Source organism: Athene cunicularia (genome assembly GCF_003259725.1).
Source record: "Athene cunicularia isolate RWA chromosome 1 unlocalized genomic scaffold, athCun1 chr1_part1, whole genome shotgun sequence".
In the NCBI taxonomy this organism is placed as follows: domain Eukaryota; kingdom Metazoa; phylum Chordata; class Aves; order Strigiformes; family Strigidae; genus Athene; species Athene cunicularia.
In genome coordinates, this window is record NW_020799091.1 from 54,485,275 (window position 1) to 54,502,452 (window position 17,178).

Sequence of the window (17,178 nt, forward strand, 5' to 3'; positions counted from 1 at the left end):
AAAAAAAAAAAAAAAAAGAATTTATGTGAGACAGTACAAGTAATTCAGAAAATATTTTTGTTCTTATATAAATAAAAAACTGAATACACATGGCACACTACTGAAAAAGATATTGCCACAACAGAGGGACTTCAAGGACCCCCTAATCCAAGCCGTAATTGTGGTGTACATAGTTGAAAGGAAAAAAAAAAAAAGAAAAAAAAAAATCTAAAAAACTGGAGCTGTTGATTTCAGGAAAGAAATTAATAAAAGGATAAAAGGTATCATGAGGACAACTTCCAAACCAACAAAAATAGTTTGAAACCTTCTGTTTGAAAGAAGAAACTCCAATAAGCTTGGAGATGAATTCAAAGTCTTGTGAAGAATCTTCAAAACGTGCACTATGCCTGTGCAACTCCTTACAGCAAAACATCCTGATAGCCAAGAGCTTGGACAGATCAGCAAGTGGCTAGGACCCCTGTTCATGACAAAACCCTCAGTGAAGCAGGACAGCTGAGCAGATCCCTTTGCCTGCACTGGCATGAAAATTACATGCTGACGAGATTGCTGTCGACTTCTTTACCACCAGGGACTCAGCACCAGGGGAAAAGCCTCCACTCCTTTGCTTCCAGTTCAATTAAGTACATGGCATTTGAATGGAAAATAACTCAGTCAACAACAGCAGCATAATTACATTTAATTTTATAAACGGTATGCACAGAAACCTACAAGAAGTTATTTGCTATTTTCAAAAGCTTGTATCTTGGAGCACCCAGCTATGATTTTCCTTTGCAAGTGACTTCCAATACTGTTTGGTATATAGCTGAAGAATGTACTCATGGAAAAATTTAAAAATATTAGTAATATTGCATAGCACAATATACAGTAATTTAATAGGTTAAGTGTTTCACCTGCAATGGTACATGTGTTGATTTTTCAGTGTGCTTAGTCCTATCCCATTTAACTGAACATTTAAGGATTAATTACAAATATAATTTTAAATTGCAATTTTATATACTACAGTATGTCATGGTTAAGGACAGCTTCCTTAAAAATGCAATAAATTAATTTATCATATAGCGTTCAACATAATTAAATTGGGGTGCCGCAGCACAGGGCATCTCTGGTGCCTTCAATAAGTAAAGTTTTTTTCAGCATGGCACTAGATTATGTAATCATGCCTTAATAAAGAAAACAGAAAGCATCTTTATTAAATGTGTCTCTCAAGTAAAAGAGCTACAATAGAAAAGTAGAGGTTTTTTGAAAATTTATATTGCTGCGGTATTTGAGTTTTAACATTAATTTTGCAAATATCTGAAACAACCACAAACATGGATAATCTTTCTCCTCCAGAGAACCTGGGAGGGAAAAAGGAAAAATTTATTCTTCCCTGACACATTTTTAACAGCCAAGTCCAGAAGATTAACAGATAGAGCGAGCAATTTATGTCTAAAAGAAAAGAATTCCATTCACATTTTAAACAAATCATTAATCTATTCATATCCTTTCTCGGGGAATAACACCAAACTTGTGTTATGAAAACAGACAGAACAAGCACAGAGAAAACAAGCCACGTTACTTTTTTAAAAATCTGAAATGAAATAATGAAACTGGACAGTATCATTCCTACAAGTCAGGAAGTCTGTAAACCCTGTTTCTACTAACTGCTGTCATCTATGAGACAATGGAGAAAATTTAAGCTGATTTACTTCGTAGTTATACATTTATATACTTATACATTTATTTAAAAGTGCTTAGACAAAGAGATAGACACTCTTCTTTGAAGAAATATGTGCTGATAAAATTTAAATAAACAAACAGGTACTTTGGCTAAGGCTTTGCATACTCTTACTCACTGGCTCCAAGCCAAATTTAAATCATTAGGACTTCAAAAAGCCAGCTAATCATTCAGGAAAGGTGGAATCTGGTGTTTACCAGCCACATATTTTCTGATCAACTTGCATACAATGCTTATCACTGCACAATACAACTGAATTGAACCCAGATACGTTCCGAGGCAGTTGTACCAGTGGAACTTGATACGGAAAAGCCAGAGAAGCTTGTAGCTGGCGAAATCAGATTGGCAGTGTGATTATGGAGGACACACACAGGAGCACAGAACTCTGATTCAGACTGGGATTTCATTATAGACTTTTAACGCAGATATTGAGAGAGGTAGATTTTGTGGACAAATTATTCAAATTTTCAGCTCCCTGGGCTGACTCTGTAAAATACACCAAATAAAGACTCATAATCATTCTGTGGGAGTTAGCTGCCTGCCTGTAACATACTTAGCCCAGAGTAAAATAAAAACAAACACAAAAAAGCTATATAAAACCCAAGTAGTCCTACATAAACCAGGGCCAGATTCTCCACTGTCTTGCACCGGTAGTTTCTTTTACCTCGCCTGCCTTTGTAGTCACATTCTTATGTCACTGTTCTTGCCTTTGTAGTCACATTCTTATGACTTCAGCAAGATTTTCTCAAGTGGAAGAGTTAACTCCAACAGTACAAAATTTTACAAATTGGCTGCTGGTGATCATGCAAAAGAAAGCACGCAGGAAAATTATTTTCAATGAAATCTGCACACGTCCTTGCATAAGGTGAAACTGCTCTTTACTTATAGCTATCCAAATTATCCTTCTCAAACAGCACTATTCAGACATCTTAAGTTCAAACACGGCTCAAATGCTGTATTTGTCTTCAGTAAAATCCTCTCATGCCACCTAAATCCACTCCATCTAGTGTTTCATCCTGGTTGAATAGTCTGAGGCAGTGACTGCTCACCTCAACTGTGATTTTTTCCAAAGGATAAGCACCATGTTGGGTAGAAGGCAACATAGTTTTGAACAGCACTTTGTTTGACATAGAGGAACAGAATAACATAGAAAGAGTGACATTAAAAGCTTGGCAGGAAAGGACAAAGAAACAGAAAAGTATTTGAATTTGTCTGACCTGCAAAGGCAAACATGAAAACAAAGTATTAACCAATTAAATGTGTTATGTTAACTCTAGCTAGCAGTTAGACTATTTCCCTATGCCATAAAAATGTTGCTGAACTAAATTTGTATAAAAATTGGCAGCTACAAAATAGTTGTTAATTTTGCCTCATCTGTAACCTACCAGGGTTATCTATCTCGACTTTGCCTAGGGTCCCCCCAGAAAAACCCAAACTTTGCAGTATTTCCATTCTGTAGCCTCATAGTTTAATGTATGAACCATGACAAAAGAGCAGGTGATGGGAGAGAAAAAGAAATCAGAGATCCATTTCACAAAGAAAAGAGAGAATTTAAACAATGAATGACAAGAATACTACATCAAGTTTGTCCAGTTTCCAGTGGAGACCTAGACAGCAGAACCAGGACTGCACCTTTTCTCCCTGATGCTTCCTGCAGATAATCTATATTGTTCTGTTATACAGGACTTTGGAAAATCAAGCATTCGTTTTGTAAGTGAATTTAAAATCTTCTTTGTGGATTAATATCAATAAAAGAAATATCATTAGCCACAGAAGGAGAAAGAACATGGACCCTTAAAAATGCTGTAACAAATACCATGTACTTATGGCTATCCATAGACACAAAAAAGAAAGTTCTAAATCTTTCTAACTTTCAGCAACAAAAGCAGACAAACCAAGAGAACAATAGTTATAAAACATTCTGAGAAAAAAAACAGTCCAAGGTTGGAAGTGTTCAGCAACAGAGGAGGGGGGCATGGGAATTTATTTCAATTACTATTGAGGAATGACTAGTATTCTTATTCACGTTCATCTTCACCATAAAGCCAGAGGGAGAATGGGACATTTAAGAGTTGATCATAAATGTTTTTATTTCCTATTCAAAAGGAAAATAATTCAAGCAAATTATCTCCTAGGGAATACATCTGATTTAATTTAGACTTGGAGAAGACATCACCAAACAACAAAATTATTATTAAAGTTCAAAACTCCACTAGGAGTACAACTTTGAACAATGTTTTCCTCAGAGAGCATACATCAAGATGAGCTTCAATAAAGTCCTGGGAAGAGAAGAATATTCAGGAGATGCTTCTGGTTACATCATATTATAAGAAATATATTTACCCAAGACAATACATAGCTTTGTGGGAAAGAGTCAACAGCCTGTGCTCCAGTTGGCATTAAGTTCAGATGCAAGCATGCTCTGTCTCTTCCGTCTCATCATGGTTTGTCAAAACAGATCAGAAACATGTACATACTTCTCTGAATAATCATTTATAAATACCAACCTATCTAAACAGGTTTGTGAACATTGAAGAACATTGAGAAGGCCACAAATATAACTCAGGAGCCATTTTAAAGTGGATTTGTTTGGGGGTTTTCGTTTGGGGTGTTTTTTTTTGTTTGTTTGTTTGTTTGTTTTTTCTTTTAAGGGGCTTTTCTCCTTCCCCCCCTTTTAAAAGTTTTGGTGGTGGTGCTTTGTCTTTTGTTCTTTTGTTTCTTTGTGGTTTGTTTTTTTTTTTAGTCTTCAGGTTTAATCTAAGCATTCCCCAAGTTTCTTCAGGGTTCCTACGCAAGTTACCAGTAACTCCAGACAAATTTGGTGTCAAATAATGTACATTACATATATCATGTGTACAAACAAAGCAGAGCACAGTTGAGCATTTACCTTCCTATAATCTGAATTATTATTTTCAGATTTTCCAAATATTTCACCACAGCAGAGCTTAAATTTGCTGTTACAATGCCAAATATGCCTCCAGTCACTGGGATTTGACATGTACCTCCTGTCCACCTTCCCATTTCACAGAAAAGGCAACTTCAGACCTTTTGTTCTGTAACCATAAATAGTGGATTTCATTAAACTGAAATTATTCCTGAGCTATAATTCAGGGAAAATTGAGCATGCAACACTGCCTGGTAAATTGTTCCACATATGAGTTATCTTTACTTTTCTTGCAGAGGCTTAAAAATCTACCTTCTTTTTCTCTGTCTGATGACACCCCACTGTAAGCTGTCTGGAATGTTGTGGGGAAAAATATCAATTATGCATGTAGTAATGAGTCTTATTCTACTGATGATCATTTGATATTAACTCCTTGTGTATCTTGCTGGAGGAAAGCAGCCTGTTAAGGAGTCACTGCAGATGCTTCTTGTATTGTTCAGTTTCCTCACCTCAAAACATCTATCTGATAACACCAGTGCAACTTCAACCTTTCCCTTACAGGGTATGAAGGGACCTCATGCCAGTTCTTACCAACTTGCTGACAAAACTCTCCCTTGGTCAATCAGTAATGACTGTTTCCATAACTGTAAAACCACATTTCTCAATTGGGATTGCAGAATGGCTCAAATGTGGCCTTGAAGTGATAGAAGATACACTTCAGCTTAAGAAATCACACTCTTTAATAAGGCTTTTGAGGGTCTTAAAAAGTTAGATAAGCTACAAGGATATCATACTTTTCAAGACATTAAGCAATATTGCAGATGACTGGGCATGTCTCTTGGTTTTATCAGTTTCTGATGACAATGAACTTGTGGCTCAGCTGCCATGCACACAGTTTTACCTTATCAGAAACTGTCTGCTCAAAGCATCAGCCACCCGCAGGTCCTGTGCTAATTTGCTTTTAAACAGTAATATAGTATTTCTGAAAGAGAGAAAAAAATAAAAATAATTATCTAAAGATGTTTTAGTATGCCTAGTATGGTCTGGATGCCATACCACTGTCTTTAAAGAAACATCATCCAACCATCCTGCCCTTATACTGATGGAAACACATTTACACACTAATGCCTGACAAAAAGAGATCAGGGTGCATAAAACATTGGCTTCACTTCCTGTAGTAACTTAAATCCAGCTCTTCATTTGAATGCTCCCAGCTAAAGTACTGCCTCAATAATTAGTTGTTTTATTCGGGCAAAAGAAAATATCTTGTTGGGCAGCCCTCCTGAAATGGAAGCAGCTTTTAAGAACTCAAAGATGACTATGTTTTGGAGAGGTGTGACTTAAAACTGGCAAAGAGAATCAACAGTCCTAGTATCTTTTCAAGCACACAGGGATTTTGACGCATTTTAGAGACAGCTGGGCCAGGTGTGCTATTCACAACTGTCATAGACACTTTATTTCAGCTGCCAACACTTGCTCTGATACATGACCATAGCTCAGTACATAGCACACAGCTCAGTATTTTATGCAAAATCTGGCCTAAACATCACTATCTTCTCTTAATAGCAAAGATGCATAAATTACTCAGCTTTGAAAACAATGTGTTCACTGTTGATATTTGTTGAACTCAATTAGTAAATTCCAAGAAAGAACATGGAAGGATCTGGTTTTTCCTTGTGGTTTGCTAAATATCAACCCAGTTTCAGAAGATCTGGGAATAGTAGAAGTTGCCTTTGTTCAGATTAAAAAAACCCGTGAACATTTCTGAAAAATCACTTGCTAAACGCTCAGCTCTTCCAGAAACTCTGCAAGTCTTGAGTTACCAAATGAAAGGAGAAACCTAACGGTTTCCAGGCCCTTTGCTTTCCATCAGTTGGCCAGATGGGCTCCAACACAGCCAAGAGTCAAGTAGGTAGGCTGGCATTAATCACACATAACATCTGGTGGAATTGCTTAAAAACTCCAAAGAGTCTCCCTGAAATATTTCATCAGCCCTTATAGCTAACTGCTCTTTCCTAAGTTTTCACCTTCGATTGTTTCAGTCCTGAAAATCTGGACATCCACACAGTTTACCAGTCACCTTACAGAACACATGTAAACAAGCAATGTTTTTACCGTGTACATACTGATATTCAGGTATGCCGACACCCAGTATTCTTTCACCTCCCCTCTGCAAGGCATCTCCACCATTAATTTTTGTCTTCTGCTCCATGCAGGTCCCCCTCTATGACTATCCTTCGTATTCTTACTTTCACATTTCTTTACTCAAGAGACTTTGGTCCTACAGCACAGTTGGGATTTTTCTTAGGTTGAATAAAAAAGAATAAATTTTAATATTCTAAAATTCTAATATTCCCTGATCCATATTTTCAAGACAGAGGCTTAGACAAAAATGGGAGTTTTAGTAGTGTTTTTTCCTTTTGAATAATGTCAGCAGGTGCACAAATATGAATGTAGCAACTTTATTGTGGATTACTGGATTCAGATCCACAAGGTACTTTAAGGTTTCTATGAAGAATTAGGTGCTTAAGTATCTTTGGAGACCTGATCGCTAGTTTCAAAAATTTGGCTTTCATTCAATCCACTATAATCCATTAAGCTCCCTTTATACTCTTTTAACAGAATAAATGATTTCGATAGCACAAACATAATATGCAATATTATTTCACTACACTCCAGATACTGGGCTAATGTAAGGTTAAACCCCTTTTCAGCTCTGTTACAGAACAAAAAAAAATACCCATTTTATACACTTGCAGTTCTCCTACTTTCAAATTTTGAAGGACTGAACAACAGCTCTGAATATAGCCCCAATTACTTCTACTATCCATAAAGTTTCATGTCTTATCATCCCAGGCTCCAGGAAAATTTACAGTCTTGCCAGTTGACCTCTCTTGGACATCGTACGTACTTGAGGGCCTGTATCTGACAGCAGGTAGCTCTCCACCAAAGAAACAGTCCTATATATACATACTTAAGAGGAAGGACTCAACACTTAACAGCAACGTGCAGCGTTTTCACAAAGAACTCTTCTGTAACTAGGACTGCACATTTCTGTATCTTGCAACCTACATAATTCCCCCTAAACAGAATGTCTAGGATTTACTGTAAAACATATAAATAGCAAAAAAGCCAGCAAAAAAAGAGGCAATAGAACACAGCACCACCTTCCTACATTCTCCACATCTCCATATGAAGTTGGGCCACTGCAGCGAAAGCTCACATGAGGGCATCAATAGGGCAGCTGGAGCTCCCCGTATCTTTCAAGAGCTCTGCTTCTCACTGGGCTGCAAATTCAGATTCCTTCACACTTCTTCTCCTTCTAGCTCCATGACTCTTGCATTTCTGGCAGCACCACACTTCAAAAGGAAGGGTGGAGACTGGCCTTAACCTGACTACCCTGGGTACACTGGTGGGTATGGCATCTTTCTGGGAATGGGGAACATTGCATCCAGACCTCCTCAGACAGAAGACAATGTAAAGCACAGATTTCTTCACTTCCTGGAAGAATGCTGACATCCTCATGCTAAGGAAGGGCAGCATTGCCATTACTATCATGTTTGCTTGGGATGTCTCATTAACACCACTGCCTCATCTCCAACTGGATGGAAGAAGGATACTGATGTGCAATACTGGGTCAGATACCAGCACTCCAGAGAGACAAGTGCTCAGACCCTGTCTAGGGCATAGCATTTTCTGTCTAGCTGTAGGTGACCCCTTCATCATGCAAACTCTTTCTCCAGTTTCCCCTTTGCCTTCAAGATGTTTACACCTACTGTTGGTGGACTGATTGTCCCACTGAGGTTAGAGGTCTACAGTGCATGAAACATGGTACCTGATTTATGAGGTTCAGATGGTCTACCACCATAAACATAACGTCAGAAAAATGAGAACAACTGAACAAGGGAGGCTTACCGGAAAGATGTAGGAAGTAATTTTCTAATGACCAAAAAACCAACTCAAGTCTGGCTGTGAAGCACATTGTATTGTTACCCTGAATATCAGTCATTTCAGAATGCAACCACAACAGGTTTTCCCATAAATAAAACAAATCTCTTCCCATGATTCTCTTCATCAAAAACTTCCTATTTGAATGACAGTTTTTAATTACTAGATCAAGTTCTGCTTGCATGAAGATTTTCCAGTTCAAAGAAGTATTGCACTGATATGAAAAGTCTCTGTGGAGAAACATCCTTGTCACTGGAAAATGCACAAGTTTTGACTACTCTGTGGCTTTCTTATAAAGACCATAGCATAGTATATAGAGCAAACAACTGCATCACACTCTTGTCATACACATACACTTAATTTGCTACTGATCCACTATGTTCCTCGGTGAGCCTCAATTTCTGTACGCTTCTGTTGTCCCCTCTGTAAAAACACAGTTTCTAAAAAGTATTTCTCAACCTGGAGAAGAAGCAAAGAGGAGGGGGAGGAGTGGGTGATGAGGATTTTATGAGATCTGACTGGAAGTCTTGGGAGTGGTGCCTCTTGGCTACCCTGGGCTGCTCCTGCCTGGGTTTAGTGAGCTGCAGATGTAGTTCATGTAAAAGGCTCTCTCCCTCTAAAGTGAGGACAGGGCAGGGAAGCAGCTGTTGTGGTGGAGGGAAGCTATGTAGAATGAGGGGCCAGGGAAGCAAGCCTAAGCTGAGCTTCTGCCAGGATTTGCCATCACAGAAGAGGCAGCTGCAGCATTTATCCTTCTTCTCTTCTGCCAGGGAGCAGGGTGGCTGGCTGTGCCAAAGAGCAAAACGGGTACTGCTAGCATCTCATGGGAGGAGTTACAACTTGGGTTCTCAAACTAATGAAGAAGGAGGAATGAGAAGATCTCCTATGAGACTCTGGAGAAACTCAGAGGGAAGAAAAGAAAAAAATAAAAGAGTTTGAAAACCACTGGATTATAATTTTATGGCAGTATTATTTGATGGTCTGACTTAGCAAGTCTTTCGAACTTTGGTTCCAAAGATTGTGTGGATACTTCCCTATCTCACCCAGGTGTTTGAAGTTTAATTAATTAATGTTTGTAAAGAGCGTTACAATTTCCAGATGAAAGGTCCTATGCAAGAGCAATGTAGTATTACTCATTGAGGTGATTGGGTTAGAGAGTATCACGTTACACAATACAGCTCTTCCCTCAATGATTTTAAGTGTTTGAAGTTCTGATAAAATATGTTTATCACTAAGATAGATATAATGGAAATACTCTTAAGGCGTGACCTGGATTATGAAACCAGAGGTATGGTTTTGGGAATGGAACAAACGAGAATTAAAACAACTCCTGAGGCCAGATTTGTCTACAGTAGTATAAAATCTATTCTGTTCTTCCTTTTTCCCCTCTTCCAGTAGGCTTTTCTTCTCTTCTAAAATAGAACCGGTTATTACGATGGGTGTGAGCAGACATGCAACAGTTCACTTTCAGTTCCTATTTCCATACTCATCCAACTTGACATTTTCTCAGGACTTTCTCAAAATTATTTTCTGTTCAAATTATTTTTTTTTTTTAGATGTTCGGATTAACCTTAAAAGTGAACTTTTTTGGGGAAAGCTCTGCTTTAACCAGCAATTGAATTGAGTTACATCAAAAGCTTGTAGACAACACCAAACTGGAGATTACAGTCAATATGCTTAAGACAAGGTTGACATGCAAAGATATTTAGATCAGGACAGGCTAAAGGAATATGTCAGCATGAACTTCATGACACTCAACAATGACAGATGCAAAGTACTGAATCTGGAATGGACTGACCCCTGCATCAGTACCAGTTTGCAAGTAACTGCCTGGGTATCAGCTGTGCTGAAAAGGAGGTGGGGTCCTGGCATTCAGTAAGCTAAACAAATGTCAGGCAGCGCCAACAGGTGTGCAGATCAAGTGAATTGCTATATTCAATGCTCATCATATCAGATCTGGAATACGGTGACCAATTTTGACCCCTTAGTACATGGAAGATGAGGGTAAATTGGAGCTAGTTCTAAATAGGGTCATCAGGGTGGTCAGTGGACTGGAGCACTTAACCTATGAGGATCTGACACAGAAGGGCTTGCTCACCCTGGAGAACAGATTGCTTCAGGGGACTTAACAGCAATCTTCCCATACCTACAAGGAAGTTACTGAGAAGACAGAAGCAGGCTCTTCAGTGAGATACACTATGGGAAAACAAGAAACAACTGCCATAAACCCAAGCGAAGCTTCAACTAGATATTAAGAAAAAAAAAGGTTTCATGGCAGATAATTAAGCACTGGAGCAGGTTTTACGGAGATGTTGTGGAATCTCCATATTTCAACGTTTTCAAGACACAACTGGAAAAAGCCCCGAGCAACCTGATCTGAAATTAGGGCTAACCCTGCTTTGAGCAGGAGGTTAGACTAAAGACCTCCTGAGGTTCCTTTCAATCTGATTCAGTGGGAAGGGAGGGAAACCCTAGTTTGTGTTCAAGGTTATGTATACTTGTTCAGGAACAGACTTGGACTTTTGCAACTGAATTAAGAGAGTTGAACAAGTTTGAGCAAAATTTGTTTGAAAAATAACTTCACTCATTATTTGTCAAAAGACAATTGTTAGGTTCCAACTTTGTTGTTCTTCCCTCATTTTCTAACAAATTTACTGTGATAGCATCCCCATTTGGAATGGCTTATAAATGAAGGCATTATTGCACCTATTGCACCTAGAGGCCTCAGTTAACAAGAGAAACAAAACCAGGGGTTTTAATAGTGGGTAATGGAAGAACAATACACTGCAGCCTGTGCATTCTTACTCTTAAAAAAGAAGCTGCATCAAGTTAAATTTGAGAATTACTAAAATACATTATTGACTAACCAAATTTTAAAATACACTGAAAGTTTTCTTTAGTGCAGTCTTCTCAATTTTTGTGATATTTAAGTAAACTATTAATTTTCCATGAATGCTGTTTTTATTGTTAACAGCACTCATTAATAGTTAGTCTTCTAGAGGGATATTATTTTCCCTTGCATTTTTAACACACATTTTTCTTATTCTTACAAAATTCTGTTATATTCCCACTAGGAGTTACATGCCTGAGTAAACCAAGTAATTAAAAGCGTAACTAAAACACAGCTGCCATAATTCCGATCATTTTAAATATGTGATCATATTTCTGATTTGTCTGGAAACAGAATCAATAACTGAATAAGGATGTCAAGAAAACAGGTTTGTTAAGGGAGTCACATGTCAACTTTCTTCCTTTTTTCTGTCCTATGCTTCTCACACTACTCTCTCTCCAAAATATTACAGCAATCAGTAAGAAGATGAAGATGAAGCAATGTAAAAAGATGAAAAATATTTAAGAGTTACTAATGACTGCGGACTCGAAGGCACGTCTTGCAATGAGTTTCTTAATACTCTGAAGAGTTCAAAGGCATTCAAAAGAGACTGTATTAAACAATGTATGTACATAAACAAACTTTCCTTTTAGGAAACTAGAAATCTTAATAGTGACTAAACTGAAACAACAGCAGGTTAAGAATAATGTACAGACTCTAAAAATGCAGTAAGAGTAGCTATATAGTTGCTAATAAGCACTTCGGGAAGAACAGCGATTTCTATGCTTTGTTTCAATGATTTTTGGTAAAAAAATAAAACGTTTTAGTTTTCATTAAAACTTCATGATATTAAAGGTAAAACTATGAAAACATCTTCATGGAAAGAGCATTCTGTGCATAACTTGCTAATGGTAGTTAATGAACCAAAACCCACAGAAATACCTTTGGACAGCTAACATACACACAGAGCTATTAATTAGGTCACAGTTGTTTCCTCACAAATCTTTTGTTCACTTTAGTTGTAGAAAACACCAACATATCCATTAGACCTGTGGGGAGGTATTCACCAGTGAAGAAAATATTTATTTATTATACGTTAAATGCCTGCAATTATATGACTACTTATGGCAGTTCTGCTGGTTTCTGTCTTTGTAAGTAAACTATAATCACTCAGTTCACAATCTATTCTACTCCTCAGAACCCCACTCACCTCAGTAGATCCAACTGTTTAATTTTGTGTACTTCAGGCAACCATTGTAACTCAACCACAGATTTTAAAATGTTTTGAGCATCCAGTACAAAAAAAAAAAGGAAAGAATTAACATGCTTCATTTTCACAAAAGTTGAAGAAAGTATTTTTTTTAAGGTTATCACTGAGACGCAAAGGGTAATTTCTGCTTGAAGCCTGGTAAAATTTGAGTTCCACTCGCAAACATGGTTTGCCCACTATGTCAGTTACTTCATTAACTGACTGTGACGTTAATGCTTGCAAAGGGCTCCTGTTCCTACTGCAGAATACTGTAGGCTGCACATCGTTTCAAGGACACAAACCAGCCTGATTTCCTGAGAGCCTAGGAAAGACCATTGCCTTTATGAAAATAATCAGCAAGTATTTCCTAATTTCTATGTAGGTGCACTCTACTGTGGGGCAGACAAGATGACAGAGAGGGTATTTCAGAGTGGCAGAGTATATCACTGCTCTGTTGGGAACAAAGATGGCAGAGGCTGCTGGATTGGTAGTGCTTCATCTTTTCTGTTTGAACCTCACTTTAGAAAGCTGGCTATGTTCATTACCTCACCAGTCTAGTTCCACTTCTCCCACCACCACCACCACCCTCGCCCCAGGGCAGCTGCTGCCTCCATGTCTCCTACCCCGGAACCTCTACCACTTCCTCCTCACACATCCCATACCACTAACTATTGTCACTGCCTCCCTCAGCCCACCGAGACTGAATTAATAAACCTGACCGAATCCAGCTGACTCTGTTCAGAGCCTCTTGGGTGTGTCTTCACAGGCTCCTAGTGCTAGCAGAGTTTATTTGCTCAGGTCTGCTGCTGCGTCTCACCTGCGATGGGTTCACGCCTTGCAGGCTGGAAACCACAGGGCCAGATAATTTAAGTAGTCTTGTCAGGTCATTACTTCTCCAGTTTTATGAGTTATCAATCACAGTACCAAGGACAACTAGGTTAACTAGGGTAAGTCTAAGGTATGACCTAAACCACTGTCCACTTTTGGATCAAAATTAAGAAGAAAGAGTCAATAGCATCATTCTTCAGAGGAAAAAAAAAACTTTAAACAGTTAAGTGTCTTACCATAATCCTGTCACTGTCAATAATGGTGTTCAAGCGGTGTGCAATGGTCAGCACTGTGCAGTGAGCAAACTTTTCACGGATGGTCTTTTGAATGAACTCATCTGTTCTGAAACACAGCAAGAGCAATGCAGACAAAATTAAGATGCTTGCATGGATAACTGAATGGCAGGCAGGTTTTATGTCTTCATCAAACATGACTATAGCAGAAAATATGCTTAGGAAGTCATTAAAGTGCTTCTTCCTCTTGTTATATTAAATGGCTTTGAGGCATATCATGAAACATAGTCCAAAATCCATTCTCTAATACTTCAGGAGGAAAGAGTTTCTTCTTGCAAGTAGAGCAATAGGTTTCATTTCAGGAGACTGGCTTCCCAGGCTTTGATTACAGAAAGAGGAAAACTCTGTAGAGTCAGATATTCCTACAGATTTCTAAACCAAAAAAAGAGTGTTATTTTCTTTCAAGCTTTAGTTTCTGCAAGCAGCAAAAAAAAGTCGGTGAAAGTAAGTATCCTTAATTGCAGATCAACTGAAGGACAAGAAAGCCTAGAACTAAGGTTCTGGATTTCAACTGCAAAAGGGGATTAAATAAAGGAGGTGGTTGGCATACTAAACTATGAATGGAGTAGCTCAAGAACTTGAATACAGAAAAAAACCAACTTGGCATATTCCAAAATCAAAAGTGTTAAATGGAATGAACAATCCAAGGAAACGGATAAAAGCTTTCAAGAGCCTCAACTCACTATATGAAATGACCACCTAAGGAAAGGATATCAGGAGGAAACATAAGATTTGTAAAGAATGAAAACTAAGCTAGAGCACAGACACTGAAGTATAGGGTTAAAGAGTTAACTGTCACAAACAAAGCTGAGAATTGTGAAAAGGAAATAAAATTATACTGAAATATACAGAGGACACATAAAGCTAAAGGTTCTTTAGCTATATAAACAAGCATTAAGGCAAAAGAGGTGCAATACTCATAAAACCGGAGATTATTCAAGTAACTAACTGTACAAGAGAAGCATTGCTACCACCTAACTTAGAGCATACCAGTCAGGCTTAAATGTTCACATCTATACAGCCCTCTCTTTAGTCAATGAAAGGGGAAAGGCATGGCTAGAAGGGGAATCAGAGAAACTGAATTAGGCAGCCATCAGGTGATGAATGCCCTCTAGAGGTAACTGACAGCCCACATTGCACAGGAAGCCTCTGCTCTCAACCTGGGCACAAAGCCAGGCCATGTGAATACTCACATGGTGTCCATCAGCCTTCAAAAAAAACCCCATGAGTGGTGACAATGCAGAAAAAGGTACTGAAACTGGAATTCTCATCCAAGATAAGAAGGAAGACACGAAGAACTCAAAAGATACTGGGGTTAGTTAGAGCAAGGAAACTTCAGCCTAGAAGTCAGTCAACTTGAAGGCATGGGTCTTGTTTCCAGGATTTCTATTAAAAATATGAAATTGTAGTTTTATATATAATGACTGAAAAATAATAAATGTTGTAGATAGGGTTAAAGCAAGACAAAGGGGATATCTGGATAAACTGGTATATTTAGGCAGTCATGTTTTCTCCAGCCAGCTGCTTGCAAAGAGTTAATTCTTCAAATTGTTAAAAGTAAGCAGAAAATCAAATAAAATACAGCAAAGATTCATGCAACACATCTTCCTCTAACAAATTATTATTTTTTAGACAGAAGTAGTACTTTACATTGAATCTGTCTGCACATGATAAATATTTGGTATCACTTCATAAATTATGCAAAAATAACTTCTCTGATGCCACATGTCAGGAGGCGCTAAAATTAAAAAGTGGATAAAGACAACTGTGGAAGAACAGGATGACTTAAGAGGAATAGAGTAACCATTAAGTTTCCATAATAGGAAGCAAAAGCTCATACTCTGAAGGACCGAACATAACTTCTGTTACAAACTAAGTTTAAGCAATCAGCATGACAAACGAATAGACAGATCCCTGCTGATGACAGCACAAATCATCAGAAAGAAGGAAGACATAAACAGTTAAGTAAGTGTTCCCATGCATGCTCACTGTCATCTTCATCTGGGGACAGAAACGTTTAAGCTCTGTCATAAGCTTAAGAGAACTGGGTTCCGGGCAGCAGTTTCAGAAGGCTTGGCCTTCTGCTCCTACTTTCTGAAAGAAGCTAAAGAGCATGTTGGGAAGCAGGTGTTCTTCAACTCCTCCTTTTGAACGAAGGACAGTACGCAATCAGGGAAAGAGTCAGGAGGAAAAGTCAGGACCGAGCCAGACTCTTAAGCCCTGTGTGTTAACAGCCCCCTTGAGAAAACAAAGTTGTTCATTAATGCCCCACATCACAGCAATCCCAGTGCTTTCACCCCAGTGTTAATGCATGTATCTTTTTTTGCTATCTTCTCAGCAATGCCTCAATGACCTGACTACTCTTACTTTCAAACGAAAAATAACAGGACTATACATGAAAGCACTCAGTAGGGAAGAGGCTTATATAGACAGCGGGATGTGTTCTCTGCAGTGGTTAGAATAGCGAAACAGAAACAAAAGGTTCAATACTCCCTGGAATTATGTAAAGAAAGCCTTATTCTTTCCTTATAGTCAAGCTCAAGGTGAGGTTTCCTGCAGAGCTACTGCAAAGCACAGAGAATCGTAGCTTGCTCAGGAATTTTGAAAAGAACTTTTTACAGGGCTCATAATGATTTGTAATTCTCAGGTTATTTCTACTGTTAACTGAGGAGAATGCCTCATCCTTGAACATCCCTGTCCTCTGCATTAATTTATTATATCTTCCTTTATTAAGTGCATTCCTTATAGCACCACCTCTTCCTACATTTACAATAGAAGCCATTTATCATTCTTAGATAGATACTATCAAACTATTATCTTAAACAGGTATTTCTTGAATATAAGCTTATCCCTAGTAAAGAAACTGCTGGCCATATTGTGGAGGTTCTAAAATGAGACTACAAAGTAATCAGAAACAGACCTAACAGTTCCATCTTCAAGTATCACAGTATGAAATCTCATGCATATATGTCCGCTGATTGGGACTCGACCAGATCCTCTCTAAGGTTCATAGTAGATCTTGGACTATAGTTTTTGGGGTGTCAGGCAGAAGCACCATCAATAACCTCCAGGGGAATCTCAGGACGAAGGTAGAAAAGGCAAGAAAATCTAGAAGACTAAGAAAAGGATCTGTATACAGCATTACATGCTGACAGAGTATGGAGACTGTATCACATGTCAATTAGAGTCATCTATCCTCTAGAAAAGAAACAAAGGAAGCAGCATTTCTGTCCTTTTTCAGGGCATAAATGAACCCTTTGTGGCACCTACCCACACTAAGAAAGTGGCCAAGTACCAGGCAAGTGCCATCACCCAACTCAGTGGATCAAACCTCATGATCTTTCAGACACATTAGAAACCAAAGATGCAACCCGAATACCAAAATCAGGGCGGCTAGATGACAAAAGCTCAACACTAATCTGATTATAT

General features: G+C 38.3%; 1 protein-coding gene across 1 annotated transcript in view; it reads right to left on the reverse strand.

Moving 5' to 3' along the window:
* The window catches only part of ABCC4 (ATP binding cassette subfamily C member 4), a 143,709-nt gene that overhangs the window by 10,630 nt on the left and 115,901 nt on the right, over positions 1-17,178 (reverse strand). Inside the window, exon 29 of the mRNA XM_026854788.1 lies at positions 13,693-13,798. Coding sequence (XP_026710589.1) covers positions 13,693-13,798 — 106 coding nt within the window. The remainder of the gene's footprint in view (positions 1-13,692; positions 13,799-17,178) is intronic.